This window comes from Anomaloglossus baeobatrachus, chromosome 5 (assembly GCF_048569485.1).
Source record: "Anomaloglossus baeobatrachus isolate aAnoBae1 chromosome 5, aAnoBae1.hap1, whole genome shotgun sequence".
Taxonomy (NCBI): domain Eukaryota; kingdom Metazoa; phylum Chordata; class Amphibia; order Anura; family Aromobatidae; genus Anomaloglossus; species Anomaloglossus baeobatrachus.
This window is the reverse complement of record NC_134357.1, coordinates 443302491-443326174: the sequence shown is the minus strand read 5'-3', so window position 1 is coordinate 443326174 and position 23684 is coordinate 443302491. Positions and strand designations below refer to the sequence as shown.

General features: G+C 43.0%; 1 protein-coding gene across 10 annotated transcripts in view; it reads left to right on the top strand.

Annotated features, from left to right (window-relative positions):
- The window catches only part of KCNQ2 (potassium voltage-gated channel subfamily Q member 2), a 177466-nt gene extending 154122 nt beyond the window's left edge, over window positions 1-23344 (top strand). For 2 of the 10 annotated variants that reach the window (XM_075350440.1, XM_075350435.1), the window contains 6 exons: window positions 12355-12581; window positions 13762-13870; window positions 13957-14088; window positions 18985-19092; window positions 21252-21375; window positions 21641-23341. In XM_075350440.1, coding sequence (XP_075206555.1) covers window positions 12355-12581; window positions 13762-13870; window positions 13957-14088; window positions 18985-19092; window positions 21252-21375; window positions 21641-22372 — 1432 coding nt within the window. In that variant the 3' untranslated portion in view covers window positions 22373-23341. Of the gene's footprint in view, window positions 1-12354; window positions 12582-13761; window positions 13871-13956; window positions 14089-18984; window positions 19093-21251; window positions 21376-21640 lie in introns of all 10 variants that reach the window. The other 8 variants (XM_075350437.1, XM_075350438.1, XM_075350436.1 and 5 more) reach the window with 8 other exon arrangements.
- Window positions 23345-23684: the final 340 nt, after the last annotated feature.

Below are 23684 nucleotides of genomic sequence, written 5' to 3'. Positions count from 1 at the left end.
ACATTCTCCGCCAATGGGACGGGAAGTCAACGTCCCTGGACAGGAAAGTCTCGCTTTCCCAGACGGCCAAGGACTCTCTACAATGGTGGCTCCTTCCCACCTCATTGTCTCAGGGAAGATCCTTCCTGCCCCCATCCTGGGCAGTAGTCACGACAGATGCGAGTCTGTCAGGGTGGGGAGCAGTATTTCTCCACCACAGGGCTCAGGGGACGTGGACTCCGCAGGAGTCCACCCTTCAGATCAATGTTCTGGAGATCAGAGCAGTGTATCTTGCTCTACTGGCCTTCCAACAGTGGCTGGAAGGAAAGCAGATCCGAATCCAATCGGACAACTCCACAGCGGTGGCATACATCAACCACCAAGGAGGGACGCGCAGTCGGCAAGCCTTCCAAGAAGTCCGGCGCATTCTAATGTGGGTGGAGGACAGAGCATCCACCATATCCGCGGTTCACATCCCAGGCGTAGAAAACTGGGAAGCAGACTTCCTCAGTCGCCAGGGCATGGACGCAGGGGAATGGTCCCTTCACCCGGACGTGTTTCAGGAAATCTGTCGCCGCTGGGGAGTGCCGGACGTCGACCTAATGGCATCCCGGCACAACAACAAGGTCCCGGCATTCATGGCGAGGTCGCGCGATCAAAGAGCTCTGGCGGCAGACGCCTTGGTTCAAGATTGGTCGCAGTTTCAGCTCCCATACGTGTTTCCGCCTCTGGCGCTCTTGCCCAGAGTGCTACGCAAGATCAGATCCGAGTGCAGCCGCGTCATACTCGTCGCTCCAGACTGGCCGAGGAGGTCGTGGTATCCGGATCTGTGGCATCTCACGATCGGTCGACCGTGGTCACTGCCAGACCGACCAGACTTACTGTCCCAAGGGCCGTTTTTCCATCAGAATTCTGCGGCCCTGAACCTGACTGTGTGGCCATTGAGTCCTGGATCCTAGCATCTGCTGGATTATCTCAGGGAGTCGTTGCCACAATGAGACAAGCTAGAAAGTCGAATTCGGCTAAGATCTACCACAGAACGTGGAAGATTTTCTTGTCCTGGTGCTCTGCTCAGGGAGTGTCTCCCTGGCCATTTGCATTGCCCAAGTTTCTTTCCTTCCTGCAATCGGGGTTAGAAAAGGGCTTGTCGCTCAGCTCCCTTAAAGGGCAAGTTTCGGCACTATCCGTGTTTTTTCAGAAGCGTCTAGCACGTCTTCCTAAGGTGCGCACGTTCCTGCAGGGGGTCTGTCATATTGTGCCCCCGTACAAGCGACCGTTAGATCCATGGGATCTGAACAGGGTACTAGTTGCTCTCCAGAAGCCGCCCTTCGAGCCTCTGAAGGAAGTTTCCTTTTCTCGGCTGTCGCAGAAAGTGGCGTTTCTTGTTGCGATCACATCGCTTCGGCGAGTGTCTGAGCTGGCAGCTCTGTCATCTAAGGCTCCCTTCCTGGTGTTCCACCAGGACAAGGTTGTGCTGCGCCCCATTCCGGAGTTTCTTCCTAAGGTCGTATCCTCTTTTCATCTTAATCAGGATATTTCCTTGCCTTCTTTTTGCCCTCATCCGGTTCACCGGTATGAAAAGGCCTTACGTTTGCTAGATCTGGTGAGAGCACTCAGAATCTACATTTCCCGCACGGCGCCCATACGCCGTGCCGATGCACTTTTCGTCCTTGTCGCTGGTCCGCGCAAGGGGTTGCAGGCTTCTAAAGCCACCCTGGCTCGATGGATCAAAGAACCAATTCTAGAGGCCTACCGTTCTGCGGGGCTTCCGGTTCCTTCAGGGCTAAAAGCCCACTCCACCAGAGCCGTGGGTGCGTCCTGGGCATTACGTCACCAGGCTTCGGCTCAACAGGTGTGCCAGGCGGCTACCTGGTCCAGTCTGCACACTTTCACCAAGCATTATCAGGTGCATACCTATGCTTCGGCGGATGCCAGCTTAGGTAGAAGAGTCCTGCAGGCGGCAGTGACACCCCCGTAGGGGAGGGCTGTTTTGCAGCTCTAACATGAGGTATTTATTTACCCACCCAGGGACAGCTTTTGGACGTCCCAATCGTCTGGGTCTCCCAATAGAGCGCTGAAGAAGAAGGGAATTTTGTTACTTACCGTAAATTCCTTTTCTTCTAGCTCTTATTGGGAGACCCAGCACCCGCCCTGTTGTCCTTCGGGATGTTTTTTTGTTGTTTGCGGGTACACATGTTGTTCATGTTGAACGGTTTTTCAGTTCTCCGATGTTATTCGGAGTTAATTTGTTTAAACCAGTTATTGGCTTCCTCCTTCTTGCTTTGGCACTAAAACTGGAGAACCCGTGATACCACGGGGGGGGTATAGCCAGAGGGGGAGGGGCCTTGCACTTTTAATGTAGTGCTTTGTGTGGCCTCCAGAGGGCAGTAGCTATACCCCAATCGTCTGGGTCTCCCAATAAGAGCTAGAAGAAAAGGAATTTACGGTAAGTAACAAAATTCCCTTCGTCTACATTACTCGTTTTTTTATATGTTATTTTTATGTATTCAGCTGAATGGGTAAAACCAGCAAGAACGCTGAAAATATTTATATGCTGTGGTTTAGAAAAAGAACAAAACACAATGCTGCTCGATAAAACGCAAGGGAAGAAAATGCGCTTTGTGAATAGGATTTTAGACATCTCATTTATTTTGCTGCTGTTGTAAAACACTGCACTTTTCCAGTATTAGACATTAGATGTTGGGCAGTTCTGCTGAAATCAGCAATTTTGCAACTCTTTAATCTAATGTATATGGGGGTCTTAAAAAGTTGTCTGCTGCCACTCACTTCTACAGATGGTGAGTGATGCTGATGAGCGTCAGCACATTGCTGCCAGGGCACGAGCATGATCAGTGTGTGTGAGAAGTGCGGACTGCTCTTCTGCCAGGACACGTGCAGGATCAGCAGCTATTATTCACCTGTTCAGTCCATTAGTATAGGATGTGTGTGTGAGAAGTGCGGACTGCTCTTCTGCCAGGACACATGCATGATCAGTAGCTATTATTCACCTGTCCAGTCCATTAGTATAGGATGTGTGTGTGAGAAGTGCGGACTGCTCTTCTGCCAGGACACATGCATGATCAGTAGCTATTATTCACCTGTCCAGTCCATTAGTATAGGACCTGTGTGTGAGAAGTGCGGACTCCTCTTCTGCCAGGACACATGCATGATCAGTAGCTATTATTCACCTGTCCAGTCCATTAGTATAGGATGTGTGTGTGAGAAGTGCGGACTCCTCTTCTGCCAGGACACGTGCAGGATCAGCAGCTATTATTCACCTGTTCAGTCCATTAGTATAGGATGTGTGCGTGAGAAGAGCGGACTCCTCTTCTGCCAGGACACATGCATGATTAGTAGCTATTATTCACCTGTCCGGTCAATTAGTATAGGACCTGTGTGTGAGAAGTGCGGACTGCTCTTCTGCCAGGACACGTGCAGGATCAGCAGCTATTATTCACCTGTCCAGTCCATTAGTATAGGATGTGTGTGTGAGAAGTGCGGACTGCTCTTCTGCCAGGACACATGCATGATCAGTAGCTATTATTCACCTGTCCAGTCCATTAGTATAGGATGTGTGTGTGAGAAGTGCGGACTCCTCTTCTGCCAGGACACATGCATGATCAGTAGCTATTATTCACCTGTCCAGTCCATTAGTATAGGATGTGTGTGTGAGAAGTGCGGACTGCTCTTCTGCCAGGACACATGCATGATCAGTAGCTATTATTCACCTGTCCGGTCCATTAGTATAGGACCTGTGTGTGAGAAGTGCGGACTGCTCTTCTGCCAGGACACGTGCAGGATCAGCAGCTATTATTCACCTGTCCAGTCCATTAGTATAGGATGTGTGTGTGAGAAGTGGGGACTGCTCTTCTGTCAGGACACATGCATGATCAGCAGCTATTATTCACCTGTCCAGTCCATTAGTATAGGACGTGCGTGTGAGAAGTGTGGACTGCTCTTCTGCCAGGACACGTGCATGATCAGAATCTATTATTCACCTGTCCAGTCCATTAGTATAGGACCTGTGTGTGAGAAGTGCGGACTGCTCTTCTGCCAGGACACGTGCATGATCAGCAGCTATTATTTACCTGTCCAGTCCATTAGTATAGGACGTGTGTGTGAGAAGTGCGGACTGCTCTTCTGTTAAAGGTGTTGTCAGGCCAAATGATATTGATGACCTATTCAAGTGAAAAGGAACTGAGCTGCACAGTGTACGCAGCTGTGTCATCAGACGTGTACTATATAATATAGTTTTCTATAGTTAACATAATGTTGCATGTATTTGTTTAAAACACTTTAGTAGTGTTTTTTTTAATAAATATCATAATCTGTATTAAAAAAAAAAAATAAATTAGAACTCTTGCAAAATTTACACTTGTCATTGGGGCCTGAATTTTCTGCAGACTCCTTATCATCAGAGGCATCATTACAATGACAGGTAGTCGCTTTTACATAGTTGATAACACAGGATCCACTAATCACAATAGCCACAACTGACCCTCCTTCCCTTCCCTTCACAATGACCTTGGTACTTGTGCATTAGATGATTTTATACACAAGATAGAATCTAAATTAGTCTATTGCTGCTAATGTACATATGGATTACCTGACACAGGAACTATGGCCACACTTTATCAAATCTTTTACACCAAAAGGCTGCCCCAAAATTTTGTAGCTATTGGCATTTTCACATTAATTTTGACCAACTCTAACAAAGTGGACAGCACTGGGATGGCGTCATGACAATCCTAGCTCATCATATCTATGTCATTCCTTACGTGACAGATCTTACTCTAGTCTCTGACTGGAGTAAGTTTTGTGGTGAGGTGTACAAAATCTTGTGCCTCTTAATAAATCAGAAGTGTCTGTCTCCAACACATTACCTCATCAAGACCAGTGGGAAAATCGCCAGTTTTGATAAATCTGGGCCTATGAATTTAGAAAGGGCCCAGTGGCCTGTGTGAAAATTGCAGGATTTCTAATTTTTTAGCTTTATTACAGATTGTGATATACTGTAAGTCATCTAATATCTATCATTTTCTAACCGTTCACCAGATACTGCCTGATAAGTCTTGCATTCTTCGTTAGGCCACATGTACATGTTGAGTATTGGTGACCTTTATACCTCAGTATTTGTAGCCAAAACCAGGAGTGGAACGATCAGCGGAAACATATAATAGAAACGGCACCACTTTTTTTTTTTTGCTTTGGCCACAAATACTGAGGTAAAAAAACTCATCAAATACTAAACATGTGCACGTGGCCCTATGGCTATGCCATCATACCTGATAGCTTTGTGGCCACGTGTACACATTGAGTATTTGGTGAGTTTTTTTCCTCAGTATATGTAGCTAAAACCAGGAGTGGGCAAAAAATGCAGACGTGGTGCTCGTATTTCTATTGTACTTTTCCTCTGGTTGTTCCACTCCTTGCTTTGGCTACAAATACTGGGGTACAAAAAACTCACCAAATACTCAACGTGTGTACGTGGCCTCAAAGTAATCGACCACGTGCACACGGTAAGTATTTGGTGAGTTCTTTACCTCAGTATTTGTAGACAAAACCATGGTAGCACAAGACCTACTCCCATTTATCTAAAAATGACACAAAACACAGAATAATGTTGGAAGAAATAGGCCGTGGTGTTTATTAAGGGATTACTAAAAATTCCAATAAATCTAATTAAAAAAATAAATATTTCCATATAAAACAATGACCATTACCATAAATGTTGACCAAATCCACCCAGCAACTAGCTGGGCGATTATTATTACTTATTAACAACACGAAAACACCTAACAGTCCAATCCAAAGGGCGGGAGGGCGAGTGTTTCTTCCTTCTTGATCTTGCGGCAACTAATGCGGGCGTCACACGAGACGATCTATCGTGCGATGCATTGTCGGGGTCACGGTTTTTGTGACGCACATCCGGCATAGTTTGCGACATCGTCTCGTGTGACACCTACGAGCGACGCTAAACGTTTGCAAATCATGTGCAAATCGTTTATCTGTCACTCGTCGCTCATTTTTAAAAAATCGTTTATTTTTCTTTGCGCCGGTTGTTCATCGTACCCGGAGCAGCACACATCGCTCCGTGTGACACCCCGGGAACAATGAATACAGCTTACCTGCGTCCTGCGGCACCCGCCGGCTATGCGGAAGGAAGGAGGTGGGATGTTTACGTCCCGCTCATCTCCGCCCCTCCGCTTCTATTGGCCGCCTGCCGTGTGACGTCGCTGTGACGCCGAATGTCCCTCCCCCTTCAGGAAGAGGATGTTCGCCGCCCACAGCGAGGTCGCTCAGCAGGTAAGTGCGTGTGACGGCGGTTTGACAACTTTATGCGACACGGGCAGCGATTTGACCGTGACGCACAAACGACGGGGGCGGGTACGATAGCTCGTGCAATCGCACGATAGATCGTACCGTGTGACGCCCGCATAACAGCTGACGCCGCAAAGCAGCTATTTAAATAGTGTCTTCTTTCCCGCACTTTTTACTGACAGCCAATGAAAAGCCCAGAAAAGCCCGCTCAATTCAAACCGGCATAAACTGGATAAAACCTGCTCGTGGAAAAAAATACCACAGCTGACTAAAAATTATTAACCCTGACAAACCCATAGCCAAGCAATAAATATAAGTAACCTATAAACTAAAGCTAAATGAGGGGGTCTGTGCGACCATGTGTCCCCCATGCTACATAGCTATGGGGGGCCCTGACAGGAGTGGAACAATCAGAGGAAAAGTATAAATAGAAACAAGTCACCACTTCTGTATTATTACCAACTCCTGGTATTGACTACAAATACTAAGATAAAAAAACTCACCAAATACTCCAGGTGTGCACGTGGCCTTGGAGAGGGCTCCCTTAAGAGGTCAAGGGTCCGTGTGTTGTATGTAGCAAGATGTCGATACTCTCACCCAGTTGCATTGTGCTGCATATTTGTAACCGTTCATGTCTGTACTCGTGCGTATTTGGAGACAATTAATCTAAGGCTACTTTCACACATCCGGTTTGAGCTCTGCGGCTCAATCTGGCTGTGAAACCTATGCAACGGATGCGGCGAAAACACCGCATCCTTTGCATAAGTTTTTACATGCGGCCCGTCTGTTTTTTTCCGGTTGCGGCACGCTACTGAGCATGCGCAGTGGAAGAAACCGAATGCGGCGGCCGGATGCGGTTTTTGCCGCATCGCGCCACATCCGGCGTCCATAAACATGCATTGAAAATTGCGCCGCAGCGGCCAGATGCGGCACGATGCGTTTTTTTTGCCGGAGCAAAAAACGTGCCAGGGAACGTTTCATCCGGCCGTCGCATCGGCTAAATCTGCCGCATGCGGCAAAAACCGGACGGAACGCAAGCCCATGCGGCACAATGCGGCGCCAATGCAAGTCAATGCTGGAAAAAACGAAACCGGCGGCAAAAAAAAAAACGGTTTCGTTTTTTTCAGCAGAGCGCCGGATTGTGCCGCACTGCTACAGCCGGATGTGTAGCCTAAGTGTTCACTTTCCTGGTAAGACATTCACTGTGCTCTGTCATTTTGCTACGCTATTTACGGAAGAAAGAATGGGAGAGAAAATGGGCTACCCTATAACCACAGGATCAGAAAGCACAGGGTATAAAGTCTGTAATGTAGCGATGTGGACCCATAAGTTTACATAGGTGCTGTATACACAAAATAATATCCGATTTTGACTATAGGCCATTTGAGTAGTGGCTCTATCTTTAATTAGAACTATTTAAATGAAAATTAATGAGATAAAGTTACAAAAACCTGTTCCTGTGCTGAGATAATCTTATACTGTATTTATGTGTTCCTGCTATGTGCTGTGTCTGACCATAGTCTGATCATACCACATCTCCTGCACAGGGGAGGAAGTAAAAGAGTAGTACATCATGGGATCACAGCTTCTTTCTGTGAGGAAAAACATTTCTATGCCTGTTTTTAAACATGTTTTACCACACAGAAAGAATCAGGTGCACATATATAAGATATCTCAGCACAGGCAAAAAAATTTACCACATCCAATTATGGAACTTATTATTATTCCAACATCTATTGATTAAAATGTACTTTCTGGGACAACCTCATTAAAGAAGCCACAGACCTTTTTAAACAGTGTCCTACAAACAAAGTACAGAAATTGTGATAATCTCAAAGCACTGATTAGGTAAGGTGGGCTTTACACGCTGTGACATCGCTAGCAATTGCTAGCGATGTGGAGCGCGATAGCACCCGCCCCCGTCGCACGGCCGATAGGTGGTGATTGCTGCCGTAGCGAACATTATCGCTACGGCAGCGTCACATGCACATACCTGCTCTGCGACATCGCTGTGACCGGCAAACCGCCTCTTTTTTTAAGGGGGTGGTTCGTTCAGCGTCATAGCGACGTCACAACAGCATCACTGAACCGCCGCCAAATAGAAAAGGAGGGGAGGAGATGAGCGGCCGGAACATGCCGTCCACCTCCTATCTTCCGCATTGCCGGTGGACGCAGGTAAGGAGATGTTCGTCATTCCTGCGGTGTCACACATAGCGATGTGTGCTGCCGCAGGAACGACAAACTACATCGTACCTGCAGCAGCACCGATATTATGGAAATGAACGTGTCAACGAGCAACGATTTTGCACGTTTTTGTGCTCGTTGATCGTCGCTCATTTGTTCTACACGCTGCGATGTCGCTACCGGCGCTGGATGTGCGTCACTAATGACGTGACCCCGATGATATATCGGCAGCGATGTCTCAGCGTGTAAAGTACCCCTAAGAATTGGCTGTCATCAGTCAGGATTTGGCCCAGAAGCTGATATCCAGTATTTTGGGGTAAAGGGCCGGAGCCTTTAAAAATAAGGGTCAAAACTGTAAATACTGATTCTATGCAGAAACGTGATGTTTTTAATAAACGTTTGAAAAGTTATGAAATGCTGATAATTGTACTTCAGTAATCATAGAAACATCTGAGTTAGAAATCTAAAAACACTGAAGAAGCAAATTAAAAATAAAAATTAGTGTCAGTCTCAAAACGTTTGTCCATACTATATATTTTTCAACATGGATGCAGTAATATAGTAGTTACATAAGTTTTACTTAGAGACAGTATTATAGTGGTTATTATTATTATTTATTTTTAAAGCACTACTGATTCCAGTGTGCTGTACATGTGAAGAGGGTTTACATGCAAAATACATATATAAATTAGAATCAAAAAATGGTGACAGACTGGTACAGAGGAGGAGAGAACCCTGCTTCACGGGATTACAATCTACTGGGTCATATTCTTGAACATAGGGGTAGTATTATAGTAGTCATATTCTTGTACATAGGGGCAGTATTATAGTAGCTGTACTCTTGTACATAGGGTGCAGTCTTATAGTACCGTAGTTATAGTCTTGTACATAAGGTACAGTATTATAGTAGTTATATTTTTGTATATGGGGACAGTATTATAGTAGTCATATTCTTGTACATAGGGGGCAGTATTATAGTAGTTATATTCTTGTACCTAGGGTGCAGTCTTATAGTAGTTATAGTCTTGTACATAAGGTACAGTATTATAGTAGTTATATTTTTGTATATGGGGACAGTATTATAGTAGTTATATTCTTGTATATAGAGGGCAGTATTGCAGTAGTTATATTCTTGTACATAGGGGCAGTATTATAGTAGTTATATTCTTGTACATAGGGTGCAGTCTTATAGTAGTTATAGTCTTGTACATAAGGTACAGTATTATAGTAGTTATATTTTTGTATATGGGGACAGTATTATAGTAGTTATATTCTTGTATATAGAGGACAGTATTGCAGTAGTTATATTCTTGTACATAGGGTGCAGTATTATAGTAATAATATTCTTGTACATAAGGGGCAGTATTATAGTAGTTATATTTTTGTTTATGGAGACAGTATTACAGTTGTTATGTTCTTGTATATAGAGGGCAGTATTATAGTAGTTATATCCTTGTATACAGAGGGCAGTATTACAGTAGCTGAATTCTTGTACATAAGGGGCAGTATTATAGTAGTTATATTCTTGTATATAGGGGCAGTATAATATTAGTTAAATTCTTCTAAATAGGAGGCAGGCATATAGAAGTTATATTCTTGTACCTGTAACTAGTAATGTAGTAGTTTTTATTTTTGCCCATAGAGAGCAGTGTTATATTTTTGTATGCTAATGTATTGTAATGGAGATTTACAATATTCATTCTGAGTAAAGTATACACTGATTTAGACATAGCACCTGAAGGATAATTCATACACATTGCCTGTAATTTACCTTCATTCATCAACTAATTATTTAATCCCTCCTAAACAATTCTTCATTCCACCATCGTGTCTCGATTCCCATGTGTCTTGAGTTGTCTGCTTGCCGCTCTTCTCTGTCTTCCTTACCTATACATTACGCTTTGGTATTTCAAACACTTATTTGCTACCTGCATGAAAATACAATCTTGTATGTGATTTTTTTTTTTTCCATGATGCATTATTTTAATCATCACAACAATGAATGCACGATTGTCAAATGTTCCAATAATCCACAAATATTGGAACACTCCTTTAATTGTCTTTATGACCAGCTTTGCACTTTAAAAGTAACCCATTCTTAAGGTACCGTCACACATAACGAGATCGCTAGCGAGATCGCTGCTGAGTCACCGTTTTGGTGACGCAGTAGCGATCCCGTTAGCGATCTTGTTATGTGTGACACCTACCAGCGATCAGGCCCCTGCTGTGAGGTCGCCGGTCGTTGCAGAATGGTCCAGGCCATTTTCTTCAAAGGCGATGTCCTGCTGAGCAGGACACATCGCTGTGTTTGACACTGTGTGACAGGGTCACAGTGACTGCTGAGATCGTTATACAGGTCGCTACTGCGACCTGTATTGTTCCTGCATCGTTGGTAAGGTCTGACTGTGTGACATCTCACCTGCGACCTCCCAGCGACTTACCTGCGATCCTTATCAGCTCAGATCGTTTTCGGGATCGCTGGTAAGTCGTTGTGTGTGACTGGGCCTTTAGCCTTCACTTTTAAAGGGAGAGTTTGACCACTTTACATTTGTTAATGATCAGTCTTCAACAATGCATATCCTGACAGCCTTAAGGCCCCGTCACACACAACGAGATCGCTATCGAGATCGCTAACGAGATCGTTGCTGCGTCACCATTATTTTGTGACGCAGCAGCAACCATTATATGTGACACCTACCAGCGATCAGGCCCCTGCGGTGAGATCACTAGTCGTTGCCGAATGGTCCGGACCATTTTCTTCAAAGGCGATGTCCTGCTGGGCAGGACGCATCGCTGTGTTTGACGCCTACCAACGACCTCCTAACACAGTCCCAACGTCCGCCGAGATCGTTATACAGGTCGCTGATCGCTACTACTATACAGATCTGACTGTGTGACATCTCACCAGCGACCTCCCAGCGACTTACCAGCGATCCTTATCAGGTCACATCGTTTTCAGGATCGCTGGTAAGTCGTTAAATGTGACGGGGGCTTTAGACTGGATACACATAGTGAAGACGACTGCTTTCATAATTCCATCTGCTATGTGTTTACATGGGCAGATTCCTGTCCATTTCAAGTGCCAGTGGCCCATATAACAAGTTAAACAGCAGTCACTCACCTTATATAAACGTTTATCTTCAATAATCTTAGCACATGTAGTCATGTAAAAGGAATCTGCCAACAGGTTTTTGCTATGTAACCTGACAACAGCATGATGTAGATACAAAGTTCTTGATTCCAACCATGTATCACTTAGGCTAGTTTCACCCATCCGGCATTTTGCTGGATCCGGCACACTCCAGTACAGTGTAATACAGTACAATGGTATTGCGGCATCTCCAGTCACACGCTGTCATGTGACCGGAGCTTGCCATGATGCCATTGTACAGTATTAATACTGTACTGGAGTGTGCCGTATCCGGCAATCCGGCGAAATGCCGGATGGGTGAAACTAGCCTTAGTTTACTGAGTGTAGCAGTTGTGATTTAATCACAGTTTTCTCCACGGCAGATCTAGCAGAGCTTGGAATGTGGAGTCCTGACCACACCACTGATTAGCATCTTTCTGTCAATATACAATGTAGACAGAAAGTTGCCAATCAGTGGTGGGCACCAGGAAGCACAAGATTTAGTTCTTAGCAGTGGAGTCATTTACAGGCTGGGATTAAAAATTGCTACGGATATATTCTCAGTTGGCATTGGGCAAAGGAGTTGTGCTGGGCCTTATAGTGCCTTATATTGCATTGCACTTGTCTAGGAGGTTTATTGCACATCTTGCACTACTCATCCATATTTAACTTTTGCATCCTATGATTCTTTCTTTACAAGTGTTGTGGATTAATGGTCAGCGTCTTTATTTTTAATCCAGCAGCCAGAAAGTGAGCTTGAAAGAGAGGGTGTTTTCTAGCCCAAGAAATGTTGCTACAAAAGGAAAAGGTTCTCCACAATCTCAAGGGGTTCGTCGTTCCCCCAGTGCTGACCAAAGCATGGAGGAGAGCCCGAGTAAGGTGCCCAAGAGCTGGAGCTTCGGAGATCGAGGAAGGACTAGACAGGCTTTCCGCATCAAGGGGTCAGCATCCCGGCAGAACTCTGAAGGTGCGTTTATTGATGGACCAGTACCATTGGTTAATCAGACGGGTAATTCCCGCTTCACGGGTAGTAAAGAGTGTAATGCCATTTTCACTAATCAGCTGATAGTTTCTAGGGAAAATCTTAATGCTTTCAAGTTGATTTTTGCTCATTAGATGCTTCAATTCAAAGGACAGTCTTGGTGAGTTGCCAGTATAAAAAAAATATCAAGATTTCTAAAACCTTTTTTAAAATTATTATATATAGATTGCGTTATCAAAAGTAAAAAAAAAACCACTCAAGTTTTAAAACATGTCATGTAAAAACTTGATATAAACAGTGATGATATTCCCTTTAAGCTTTGCAGATGACCTTGTGGTCCAGGATAATGTAGAAATGACTGCCGACATCTCTGGGAGTTTAGAGTAGAGGAAGGTTCAATACATACTTTACTAGTGGTCAATGATAGTGGAGGGAATATCCCTGCTTATCCGGTGGTACAAGGTAGTGTAGGACGTACAGGGGCCATCCGATCACACATATTGATGACGTATCCATATCAGATCGTCGGGGTCCGACACTGGCACTGATCAGCTGTTACAAACTCCGGCAGCCACTGGATATAAACACTTTGTACGGAGCTCATATAAGACCTGCTCTGCAGTACCTGGCAGCGGCACCTACACATTGAATGGAGATGAAAGTATTTGGATCCAGCATTTGATGAAGGTCGGGCCCCCACCGATCTCATATTGATGCGCTATGCTATGGATAGGTCAGCATTATGTGCAACCGGACAACCCTTTAATACCATTATTCCTGGTTGTACAGAATAGTAGTGTTACAGCAAGCTTCCCTGGTGACCTCTTGTCAAACGGGTAAATTTATGCTGCCATGTTGGCCATGAATACTTGTTTCTAGGTTTAATTACGGTATTTTTTTTAAACAAGATAATGTATACAAAAAGGCACATCATATACTGTATTTTAATCCACTACGTGCTGTAATATGGCAGCTGGAGATGTAGGTCATTTAGACCACTGATGTTTAAGAATAGTATACTAGTTTATCTTCATTTCCTCCCCCTACTCTTCTATCTTTGTTCTCGGTTATGTGACCTGTTCTTATATTCGTAGTTATCTAAAATAAGTAAATAAAAGATCTCCTTTCATAAATGATGTAATTCATTGGAGGGTTCTCCACCTAGCAGCCAGCCTCCCAGGGGAGGAAATTCCTGAGGACAACCGGAGCTGCAACTGTGAATTTCTCGCGGAAGACCTGACTCCTGGTCTCAAGGCTTCAATTCGAGCCGTGTGGTAAGTTTTCCAAATTTAGCCGATATATATCCCCAAACAGGAGCTAGATCACTCAATGACTGACCTATGTACTGTTGTTTCCTTAGCATAATGAAATTTATGGTATCAAAGCGAAAATTCAAGGAAAGTCTCCGACCATATGACGTGATGGATGTGATTGAGCAGTATTCAGCTGGTCACCTTGACATGCTTGCACGTATCAAAAATCTGCAATCCAGGCAAGGAATCTTCTCAACTTCTCTTCTTGCCATATACACCGTATTATACACGTTAATGAGCAGATCCTTAAAAATTCTGCAGAATCTGAAGTCAATTGTATGTCAAATGTGGTGAGCCATGTAGAGAATATGGACTACACCAGTATGTTCATCCTTCAGTTATAGTATATATATTACATTGATTGACTCAAAATATTCCAGAACTTGTATGTAGAAATGTTGATATCATTGTCAGATTACGGTTATCACATTGTCTGATGTGTATCCATGCAACCCAGAGTGTATTCGAGTGGTGAAACATGGCGGGTGCAGAGCTGCTTTATGCTCGTTATTGGGGATAACATTTTTGGTCATTGGTTTAGTTGACCACAGATGTTATTACCTCTGATAAAAGCCCTGGGTGTCACTAGCTTTCTGAACTGAAATAGCTACATGGATTGAAGAAGAAGGAAGAAAATTAGTCCAAGTTATTCTGAGATCATGAAGGTGGCTTTGATGAAAACAGGATGATGAAGAATGGAGTTATGCTAAGTACCTTGATATAGGTAGGACATATAGTCAAATTAGTTATTCTAAACTCACCTGATTGGTTATTAGGATCAAATACATGACCAAAGTTGGATGGCCAAACTCATGGTAACATATCTTGGAAAATATAGTGAAGGCTAACTATGAAAAATTGTGACTGCTATACAAAAAGGCATGAACTGCGCATCCAAAAATATTTAGTAAGCGCACTGGATCAGTTGATGATCACCAAGTTATTGGCCACTTCAAGCGTACACTTAAGTCCCCGCATTTGCATTTGAATTACAACTTATTTTCTCAGGTTCTGTACCAGTAACATGAGAAAAGAGTAACCCCGGCACACTACAACTCCCAGAAAAAAGGCAAAATGCAAAAAGTTGTATACAATATTTTTATTAACACAATAGTTCCTTGAATGCTTTTTTTCAGAAAAAATGAATATGGTCCAACAAACTGGACGTTTCGGCCGAAACGTCCAGTTTGTTGGACCATATTCATTTTTTCTGAAAAAAAGCATTCAAGGAACTATTGTGTTAATAAAAATATTGTATACAACTTTTTGCATTTTGCCTTTTTTCTGGGAGTTGTAGTGTGCCGGGGTTACTCTTTTCTCATGTGCTATTTTTTACCCTAGAGCACCTACTTTATCGGTGACGCGGAGCTTCTCTCCTTTATACTGTACCAGTAACAGGTATACTGTTAGTATGAATTTTATAGGGGCCAAGTATTTGTATAGCTCAATTAAAATTTATTTAGAGAGCAACTTACTCCCTTTAAAAGTCAAATACAAAGTTGTTGCTTATGTTAACACTTGAGAACAAAAATAGGTGGATTTCATCTAAAGATGCGTGTTACCATGGAGGAGGTTCCTTCCCTACTAGTGCCTTCGTTCTTGAGATTCAGTGATGTTTTCCAGTGGCATAACTAGAGTTCGAAGGGCCCTGGTGCAAAATTTGGACCTGGGTTCCCTCTTTTATGTTGGTCAACTGTATGTACAGTATATGTATGTATACATTTAGCATTCTAAATCCTATAAAGACATACGAGTTGCCCTCCCTCCCCCATTATGTAGTAATGTCCCCCAACCTGTTCTAATGTCCCCCATCCTGTCCTCCTTCCTTGTAAATATATTCTCCATCCTGATATTTATGCCACCCAGCCTGGTAAGTGTGTCCCCCATCCTGACATATATGTCCCCCATCCTAGTATATACAGTTGTGTTCAAAAGTTTACATACCCCGGCAGATTTTTAGCTTTCTTGGCCTTTTTTTCAGAGAATATTAATGATAACACAAAATATTTTTTTCCACTCTTGGTTAGTGGTTGGGTGAAGCCATTTACGGTTTTATATATATATATATATATATATATATATATATATATATATATTATATATATATATATATGTTTTCTCTTTTTAAATCATAATGACAACCAAAAACATCCAAATGACCATCATCAAAAGTTCACATACTCTGGTGATTTTCGCACAGAAGTTGACACAAATGGGTTTGAATGGCTAATAAAGGTAACATCCTCACCAGTGACGTATTTGCTCAGTGTGTGTGCATAAAAGCTGAGTTAGTTTCTGGGATCCAGACAGCCCTTTGCATCTTTCATCCAGCCACTGATGGTTCTGGGTTGTGAGTCATGGCAAAAGAATTGTCAGTGGATCTACGGGAAAAGATAGTTGAACTGTATAAAACAGGAAAAGGATACAAAAATACATCCATGAATTGATAATGCAAGTCAACAGTGTTCAACTGTGATTAATAAATAGAAAGTCAAGGGCTCTGTAACAACCAAATTATGGTCAGGTAGACCAACAAAAATATCGGCCACAACTGCGAGGAAAATTGTTCAGGATGAAAGAAAAACCCACAAATAACATCAGCTGAAATACAGGACTCATTGAAAACTAGCGGTGTGGCTGTTTCAAGATGCACAATAAGGAGGCACTTGAAGAAAACAGGCTGCATGGTCGAGTCGTCAGAAGAAAGCCATTACTGCGCAAATGCCACAAAGTATCTTGCCTACAATATGCCAAACAGCACAGAGACAAGCCTCTAAACTTTTGGAACAAGGTAATTTGGAGTGATGAGACTTTTTGGCCACAACAATACATGTTACATTTGGAGAAGCGTCAACAAGGCCTAGGATGAAAGGAGCACCATTCCTACTGTGAAGCATGGAGGTGTATCGCTGATGATGTGGTGTTGTGTGAGCTACAATTCACAGGAAACTTAGTCAAAGTTGAAGGAAAGATGAATGCAGCATGTTATCAGCACATACTGGAGGCAAACTTGCACTCATCAGCCCGGAAGCTGTGCATGGGACGTACTTGGACATTCCAACATGAAAACGATCCAAAACACAAGGCCAAGTCGACCTGTCATTGGCTACATCAGAACAAAGTGAAGGTTCTGGAGTAGCCATCTCAGTCTCCTAACCTCAATATCATTGAGCCATTCTAGAGAGAACTCAAGCATGCAGTTCATGAAAGCCCAGGTATTTAGAGGAACTCGAGGCTTTTTGCCAAGAAGAATGGGCAGCTTTACCATCTGAGAAAATAAAGAGCCTCATCCACAACTACCACAATAGACTTCAAGTTGTCATTGATGTTAGAGGGGGCAATACATGGTATTAAGAACTGGGGTATGTGAACTTTTAATCAGGGTCATTTGAATGTTTTTGGTTGTCATATGATTTTAAAAAGATAACACATAGTAGTTTGACAATAAATGGCATCACCCAACCACTAACCATGAGTGGAAAAAAAGATTTTGTGTTATCATTCATATTCTCTGAAAAAAGGCCAAGAAAGCAAAAAATCTGCCGGGGTATGTAAACTTTTGAGCACAAATGTATGTTCCCCATTCTAGCCCACATCCTGGTGTATATATAACACCATCCTGGTATATATGTCACCATCCTGGTATATATCCCCTTCCTGGGCCTCTCCTGGTATCTACTGTCCCCGTCCTGGTGTATACTGTCCCCCTGTTAGTATATACTGTCACCCTCCTGGTATAAACTGTCCTTCCTGGTATCTACTGTCCCCTTCCTGGTATCTATTGTCCTTCTCCTGCTATATTTATGTCCCCATCCTGGTAAATATGTCTCCGTTCTGTCTAATGCAAAAAACAACATTGTACTCACCGTCCCTGGCTCCCATGTCGCGCAGCGTCCTCCTGTGTAGCCAGTGTAAAGTGGCCAGCAGCTTTCATCGGTGTTGGTGCTATTGGAACGCATGACGTCATTTCCATGTGCCGCCCTCAGTCACTGTGACATAGATGAAAGCTTCCGGCTTCTGTGTATAGGGACCCGACAGGTGTCTGCACCTTGTTGCATTTCAGCTGGATATGCAACATCGGACGCACATCCAGCTGAAACTGGGGCCGGCGGGCCCCCTGCACCCCCAGTCGCAGTTGCATTCCCTGAGATCGTTCCGCCCCTGATATTTTCTAATCAAAAATTAAACCATTAGAAACATTTGACCTTGCAAATGAGAAGAATTTGTATGTGTGAAAATGTAAAAATCACTTGTAAAGAGTTAATTCTAGCTGCCATCTTTTTGGCGTTCATCAGGAGTCCACGTTTTTAGACCTGCGTGGAGCAGATATTAGGTTAGGGACAAGTAGATTTCAATGTTGGACTATCAGGCAGTTAATATCATTGTTAATGGTGTGCACAGTTATTGACAGTATTCGGACAGCTTCCTCTGAGCCTCGAATCTTTCCATGTTCTCTCAGTAGACCACGTAATGTGGGATCCTCAAAAAATATGTAAAAAAAAGTTGTCCGTTCTTGTTCTAGACAATCAGAAGAAAAAGTTGACCTGACTTTTGTCCAAGGATACTGAAGATAACTTAGCCAAGTTTGAGATGATGTTATATAAGGTCATCAATAATCACGTCAACTCTTGATTAGTTGGGTGATGGTTGGCATTAGCTTTTGATAAGTTCCAATTTCACCACCAATTACACTCTGGCCTGCATACGTATGATGACTACTCCTGTGACCAGTTATGTGTCTTGTTTCATATTGTGTATTTTTTTCACTCCATCATGACGCACAAACCCTCTCTATACTTTCACACTGTGTCTGTCACCTTGAACCATAGGAATATATGTTGATCTATATCCAGTATTCCAACCAGGATATTGCTACATATATACATGCAAATATATTCCAGCCATCCTAGATTTTGACTGGTGGCTTTGCAGCAACCTACACATTGATACAGCTGAAATTCAGCCGAATGGAATATATTTCCAGTCTATTGAAAAATTTTCCCTTTTGAATTTTTCCCAACGTTGCTTCATTATGCATCTTTGCTGGTGTTTTGTTTTTCTATTTACTTTGCCAGGATAGATATGATTGTGGGTCCCCCACCCCCTTCTACACCCCGGCATAAGAAGTACCCTACCAAAGGATCAGTGCAATCTACCAAAGAATCTCCCTTGTACTCTCCTAGGTTAGGATTCACCAAAATGCCTCTTTGTATGGACTGCTTTCATTTTTTTTCCTTTCTTGAAGGCGAACCTCTTCCAGTCCATGGTTTGTGATGGCATGTAGATGCTGGGAAAACCTTGGGCAATGACAAGATATTTTATGTAGGATTTTAGTAACCACCTCCATCATTCTTGTGAGATCATTGGCTTATATAGACATACGTAAGGTCCAAAACTGCCCTAATCCACAGTTGACAAAGTATTGAATATAGTATAAGAGCTTAACATAAGTTTCTGTATTTTAGTGATAACTTGATAAGTATTTATTCAATTCAGAGAAGCTTCAGAATTGTCAGTGACCTCTAAAACTTGGTATAGGGTCAACAGTGTGAGTCCTTTTAAAGGGAAAATAAAGCTAACTTCTGTCTACGGTACTAAATGGTATCAGACGGGATCTATTTTGGGTTTAGTGTTCCTAAGATATAGGTTCTATAGCTTGATTATCATATTAAAAAGTGATTTTATAGGAAGAGATCTAGAGAAGCTTAGTGCCCACTGATTAGGGAGACACAAAGTTGTCGAGGTGACCCATGCAGAAGGTAAGTGTCCATCACATAAATGGGTGAAAGGGGTTTGCTGGTATCATTTCTCTTCTTTTTTTATTTTTGAGCTGCAACGAGGTTGAGAAGACAAGCATCTTCCTATGTTTTATCTGTTGCTAGTCTTTCTTTTCTGCTCTGGGTTCTACCTTGTTTTTTGCATGCACGCATGTGTTCTAATGGAGCATGACAAAGATGGCATCGTGGCTGAAAATGAGCAGCAGTTTTATGTTTCTTTTAATGTATTTTTTTTCTAAATAAATAATCTTAAGATCCCACCAAAGATTAGGATCTTAGATGGGAGGATCCAATGTTGAATAGATGTTGAGGGTATGTAACCATGGGCATCTTGTCTGGCTTTTCCATACGCTGTTGGTTAGAGGGGGTTTCCCTGCTTAGGACATTTTAGCTACAGGTGAGAGCCATGCCCACAACCACTCTCAAAATTGTAGTTTTCCTTTAGATGACCTGGATTACCAATGATTACAATGGCCATCTTCTGAGCAATTCTTCAAAGTAGAGAGCCATAATGTGGCACCGAGTGAGAACGTATGAGCCAAATTACCCATTGTTGTGACTATCAATGGTGGTACTATTAAAGTAGGGAGCAGCAAGATATTTCCAACTAAGTAATTGGGGTTTATAAAAGTTCTCAGCTCATACAAGACTATCTAAAGTTACTGACACCTTCTTCACTGTACATTAGGAGAGCCCTACTGTTGTAAACTGGCAATTCAAGCTGTAGATGAACATTTTCAGCAGTCTTCATTTGGATGACATACTTTATGAGCCAAAATCATGTATAATTTAGCATATCCAAAACATTACCTAGATGTATTCTAGCCAAAATCATGGGACCCAGTTGGTAAAGCAAAAAAAAAAAAAAAAAGCCTGGATCCCAGGCAGTTTTTGTAGACTGTTGCTTTCTGTCTTGCAGTATCCTGGCCCCTCCATCTTCTCTGCTGTCACTGTGTTTGTCTGTGTCCTCTCCATCTTTGCCCCCACCACCCTCATTTAGTGCACGTGTCCCCATCACATCTCATGCCAGCTGGTGGGAGCCACTCAGCATTCAAGTGTGACACAGGCATATTGAACAGTACAAAGAGAACGGGGGAGGTTTCTGTAGATGTTGCACCCCAGATCAGCTTTTGGAAAGGTTATACAAGAGCGAATGTTCACTCACACCACTGACATTTCCACCTTATAGCCCTTACATTTCCAAGATGAACTTATAGGGGCTCAAAAAACTACAATGCAATTGTTCAAAGGATGTAGAACTGTACTTACTACCATCAAAAGGCCAAAATAATAAATTTAATCTAACGGAAATGTGAATATTGCACTCTTGTAAGACTTTTCACGAGTGCCTGGGGCATATTCTTGGTTTTCTTAGGTTAATGGCTTCCAATGAGTACTAAAAAGATTGAAGTCATTAGATGCTGAAATTGCTTCTAATGTAGACTGGGCTACAGTGCTAGAATTAGTTTGTTTCTGGATCGCTTACTGGAAAACTAACAATGGAAATTTGTTGTGACATTTGACTAATCTTTGGGCATTCTGGGGTATATTTATGTTTCTGGTAGAGTGGACCAGATTGTTGGAAGAGGAGGTTCCATTAATGAAAAGGATAGGAGTAAGGGAGCATCCGAACCTGAGATTCCTGAGGACCCAAGTATGATGGGTCGTTTGGGCAAAGTGGAGAAACAGGTAAGTAATTTGACAACACGTATGTGAGAAATTTTACAATGTTAAATTTAGCTTATGTATATTAAGGTCTTGTATCGAATCTTAAAATATCAGATTGAATCTTAAAATATACTGTCAAACCTTACAACACATTCACACTTGTTTATGTTGAGTTAGGATCACCACATGTCTCAGATGCTGTCGCGTATCAGTAATTGCACAATAGGCATTTTAATATGTTTCAGCCTGGTGTAGATGATGGTGGTAACCACTATGGTCTTTTCAGGTGTTGTCAATGGAGAAGAAACTTGACTTCTTGGTCAACATCTACATGCAAAGAATGGGAATCCCTCCCTCTGAAACAGAGGCTTACTTCAGTACCAAAGACCGTGAGCCTGCTCCTCCATATCACAGTCCAGAGGATAGTCGAGATCCCGTAGAAAGAAACACCTGCATCACTAAAATTATTCGATCCACAAGCTCCATGGGCCAAAAAAACTATAGTGCTCCTCCTACACAGGGAACAACTACAACTTATTGCCCTCCATCTACATCATGGCAGCAGCAGCAACAGCCGCCAAGCCACCGCCATAGCCATGGTTCTTCGCCAGTAGGTGATCCTAATTCCATGGTGAGGATTCCTCCACCCCCATCACATGAGCGCTCACTTTCTGCATTTGGAGGAAGCAGGATGGGGACAGGCGAAGAAGGGTCTACCAAACATCGAGACACAGCAGCCTTGAGAGATAGTGACACCTCCATATCCATTCCTTCAGTGGATCATGAAGAGTTGGAGCGTTCCTTCAGTGGCTTCAGCATTTCTCAGTCCAAGGAGAACCTAGACGTTTTGAACAATGGGGCAGTGGCGGGTCCTGGTCCCAGCAACAAAGTTCGTCCTTACATTGCAGAGGGAGAGTCAGACACAGATTCAGATCTCTGCACTCCTTGCGGACCACCGCCAAGGTCAGCCACCGGTGAGGGACCATTTGGTGATATGGGATGGCCAACTAGCAAATAAACGGTTGCCTAGGGCTCTTTTGGACATGTGTAGATATTACCAACCAGCTATTAATGTAATGCGCCCAGAATAAAGGGTCTCCACATCTACATTTTCCTCCGAAGGTGCAACCACATAAAAGTATTTACTAGCAAATGTGGCAAAGAATTTTTGATGGCGACATCTTGTGTTAGGCTGCCTCTAACGGTAATTTAGGTTTGGTTGATCAGCCCAGTATTCTGGGGCAGGAATCCTATTACCTTATGTTTCTGTTTGACATAGTTGAATGTTACGTTCATTGGCCATTTTTCACTAGCTGTTGAGTTTGCAGATAAGTTGGAACTGGTTGATCTTGCGAGGTTTATCATCTCTTCACAACTGTTGACTTGTCGGAAGATAGGACATCTTCGTAAGCCCCCTGGGCTACTTATAGACTGTTTTCTTACTCTCATGCATCTTCTTCACTGTACAGTGTTTTTTATAGAACATTACAAATCTATTCCATCTATTTTCACACTCTTGCCATTACAAGTCTCCTTCAATTGTAGAGTTTTATAGACCTCACGTTTTCAATGCCAGTGTATATAGCTGTACAGGATATTTAAGACCCCCATTCGGAGTTTTCTTCAGATGTACATTAGTAGAACAGTGATCCATTATACATTGGATAGAATTTTGTTTACCATGGATTACTGTAATTATTGGTAGAGACATATAATCTACATTGGTCTCTTCTGCATGTAACAATGATACGTCCAAATTATAGACTCCTAGTACATCTTGTTTATCCCCAAATTTTTTAATATTCCTTTCTGCATGTGTCAAAAAAAACTTAAAAATTGTCCATTTTTCTCACTAACCAAACTGTTTGCCAATAAAGCTGCCAAGCCACAGGTCAGACAACAGTATTTCTTTGTCGCTCCATTGGGAGACCCAGACAATTGGGTGTATAGCTATTGCCTCTGGAGGCCACACAAAGTATTACACTTAAAAGTGTAAGGCCCCTCCCCTTCTGGCTATACACCCCCAGTGGGATCACTGGCTCACCAGTTTTGTGCTTTGTGCGAAGGAGGCAACACATCCACGCATAGCTCCACTTTTTAGTCAGCAGCAGCTGCTGACTATGTCGGATGGAAGAAAAGAGGACACATATAGTGTCCCCAGCATGCTCCCTTCTCACCCCACTGTATGTCGGAGGTGTTTGTAAGGTTGAGGTACCCATTGCGGGTACGGCGGCAGGAGCCCACATGCTGATTCCTTCCCCATCCCTTTTTACAGGGCTCTGGGTGAAGTGGGATTTACCGGTCTTCAGGCACTGAGACCGTGCTCCATC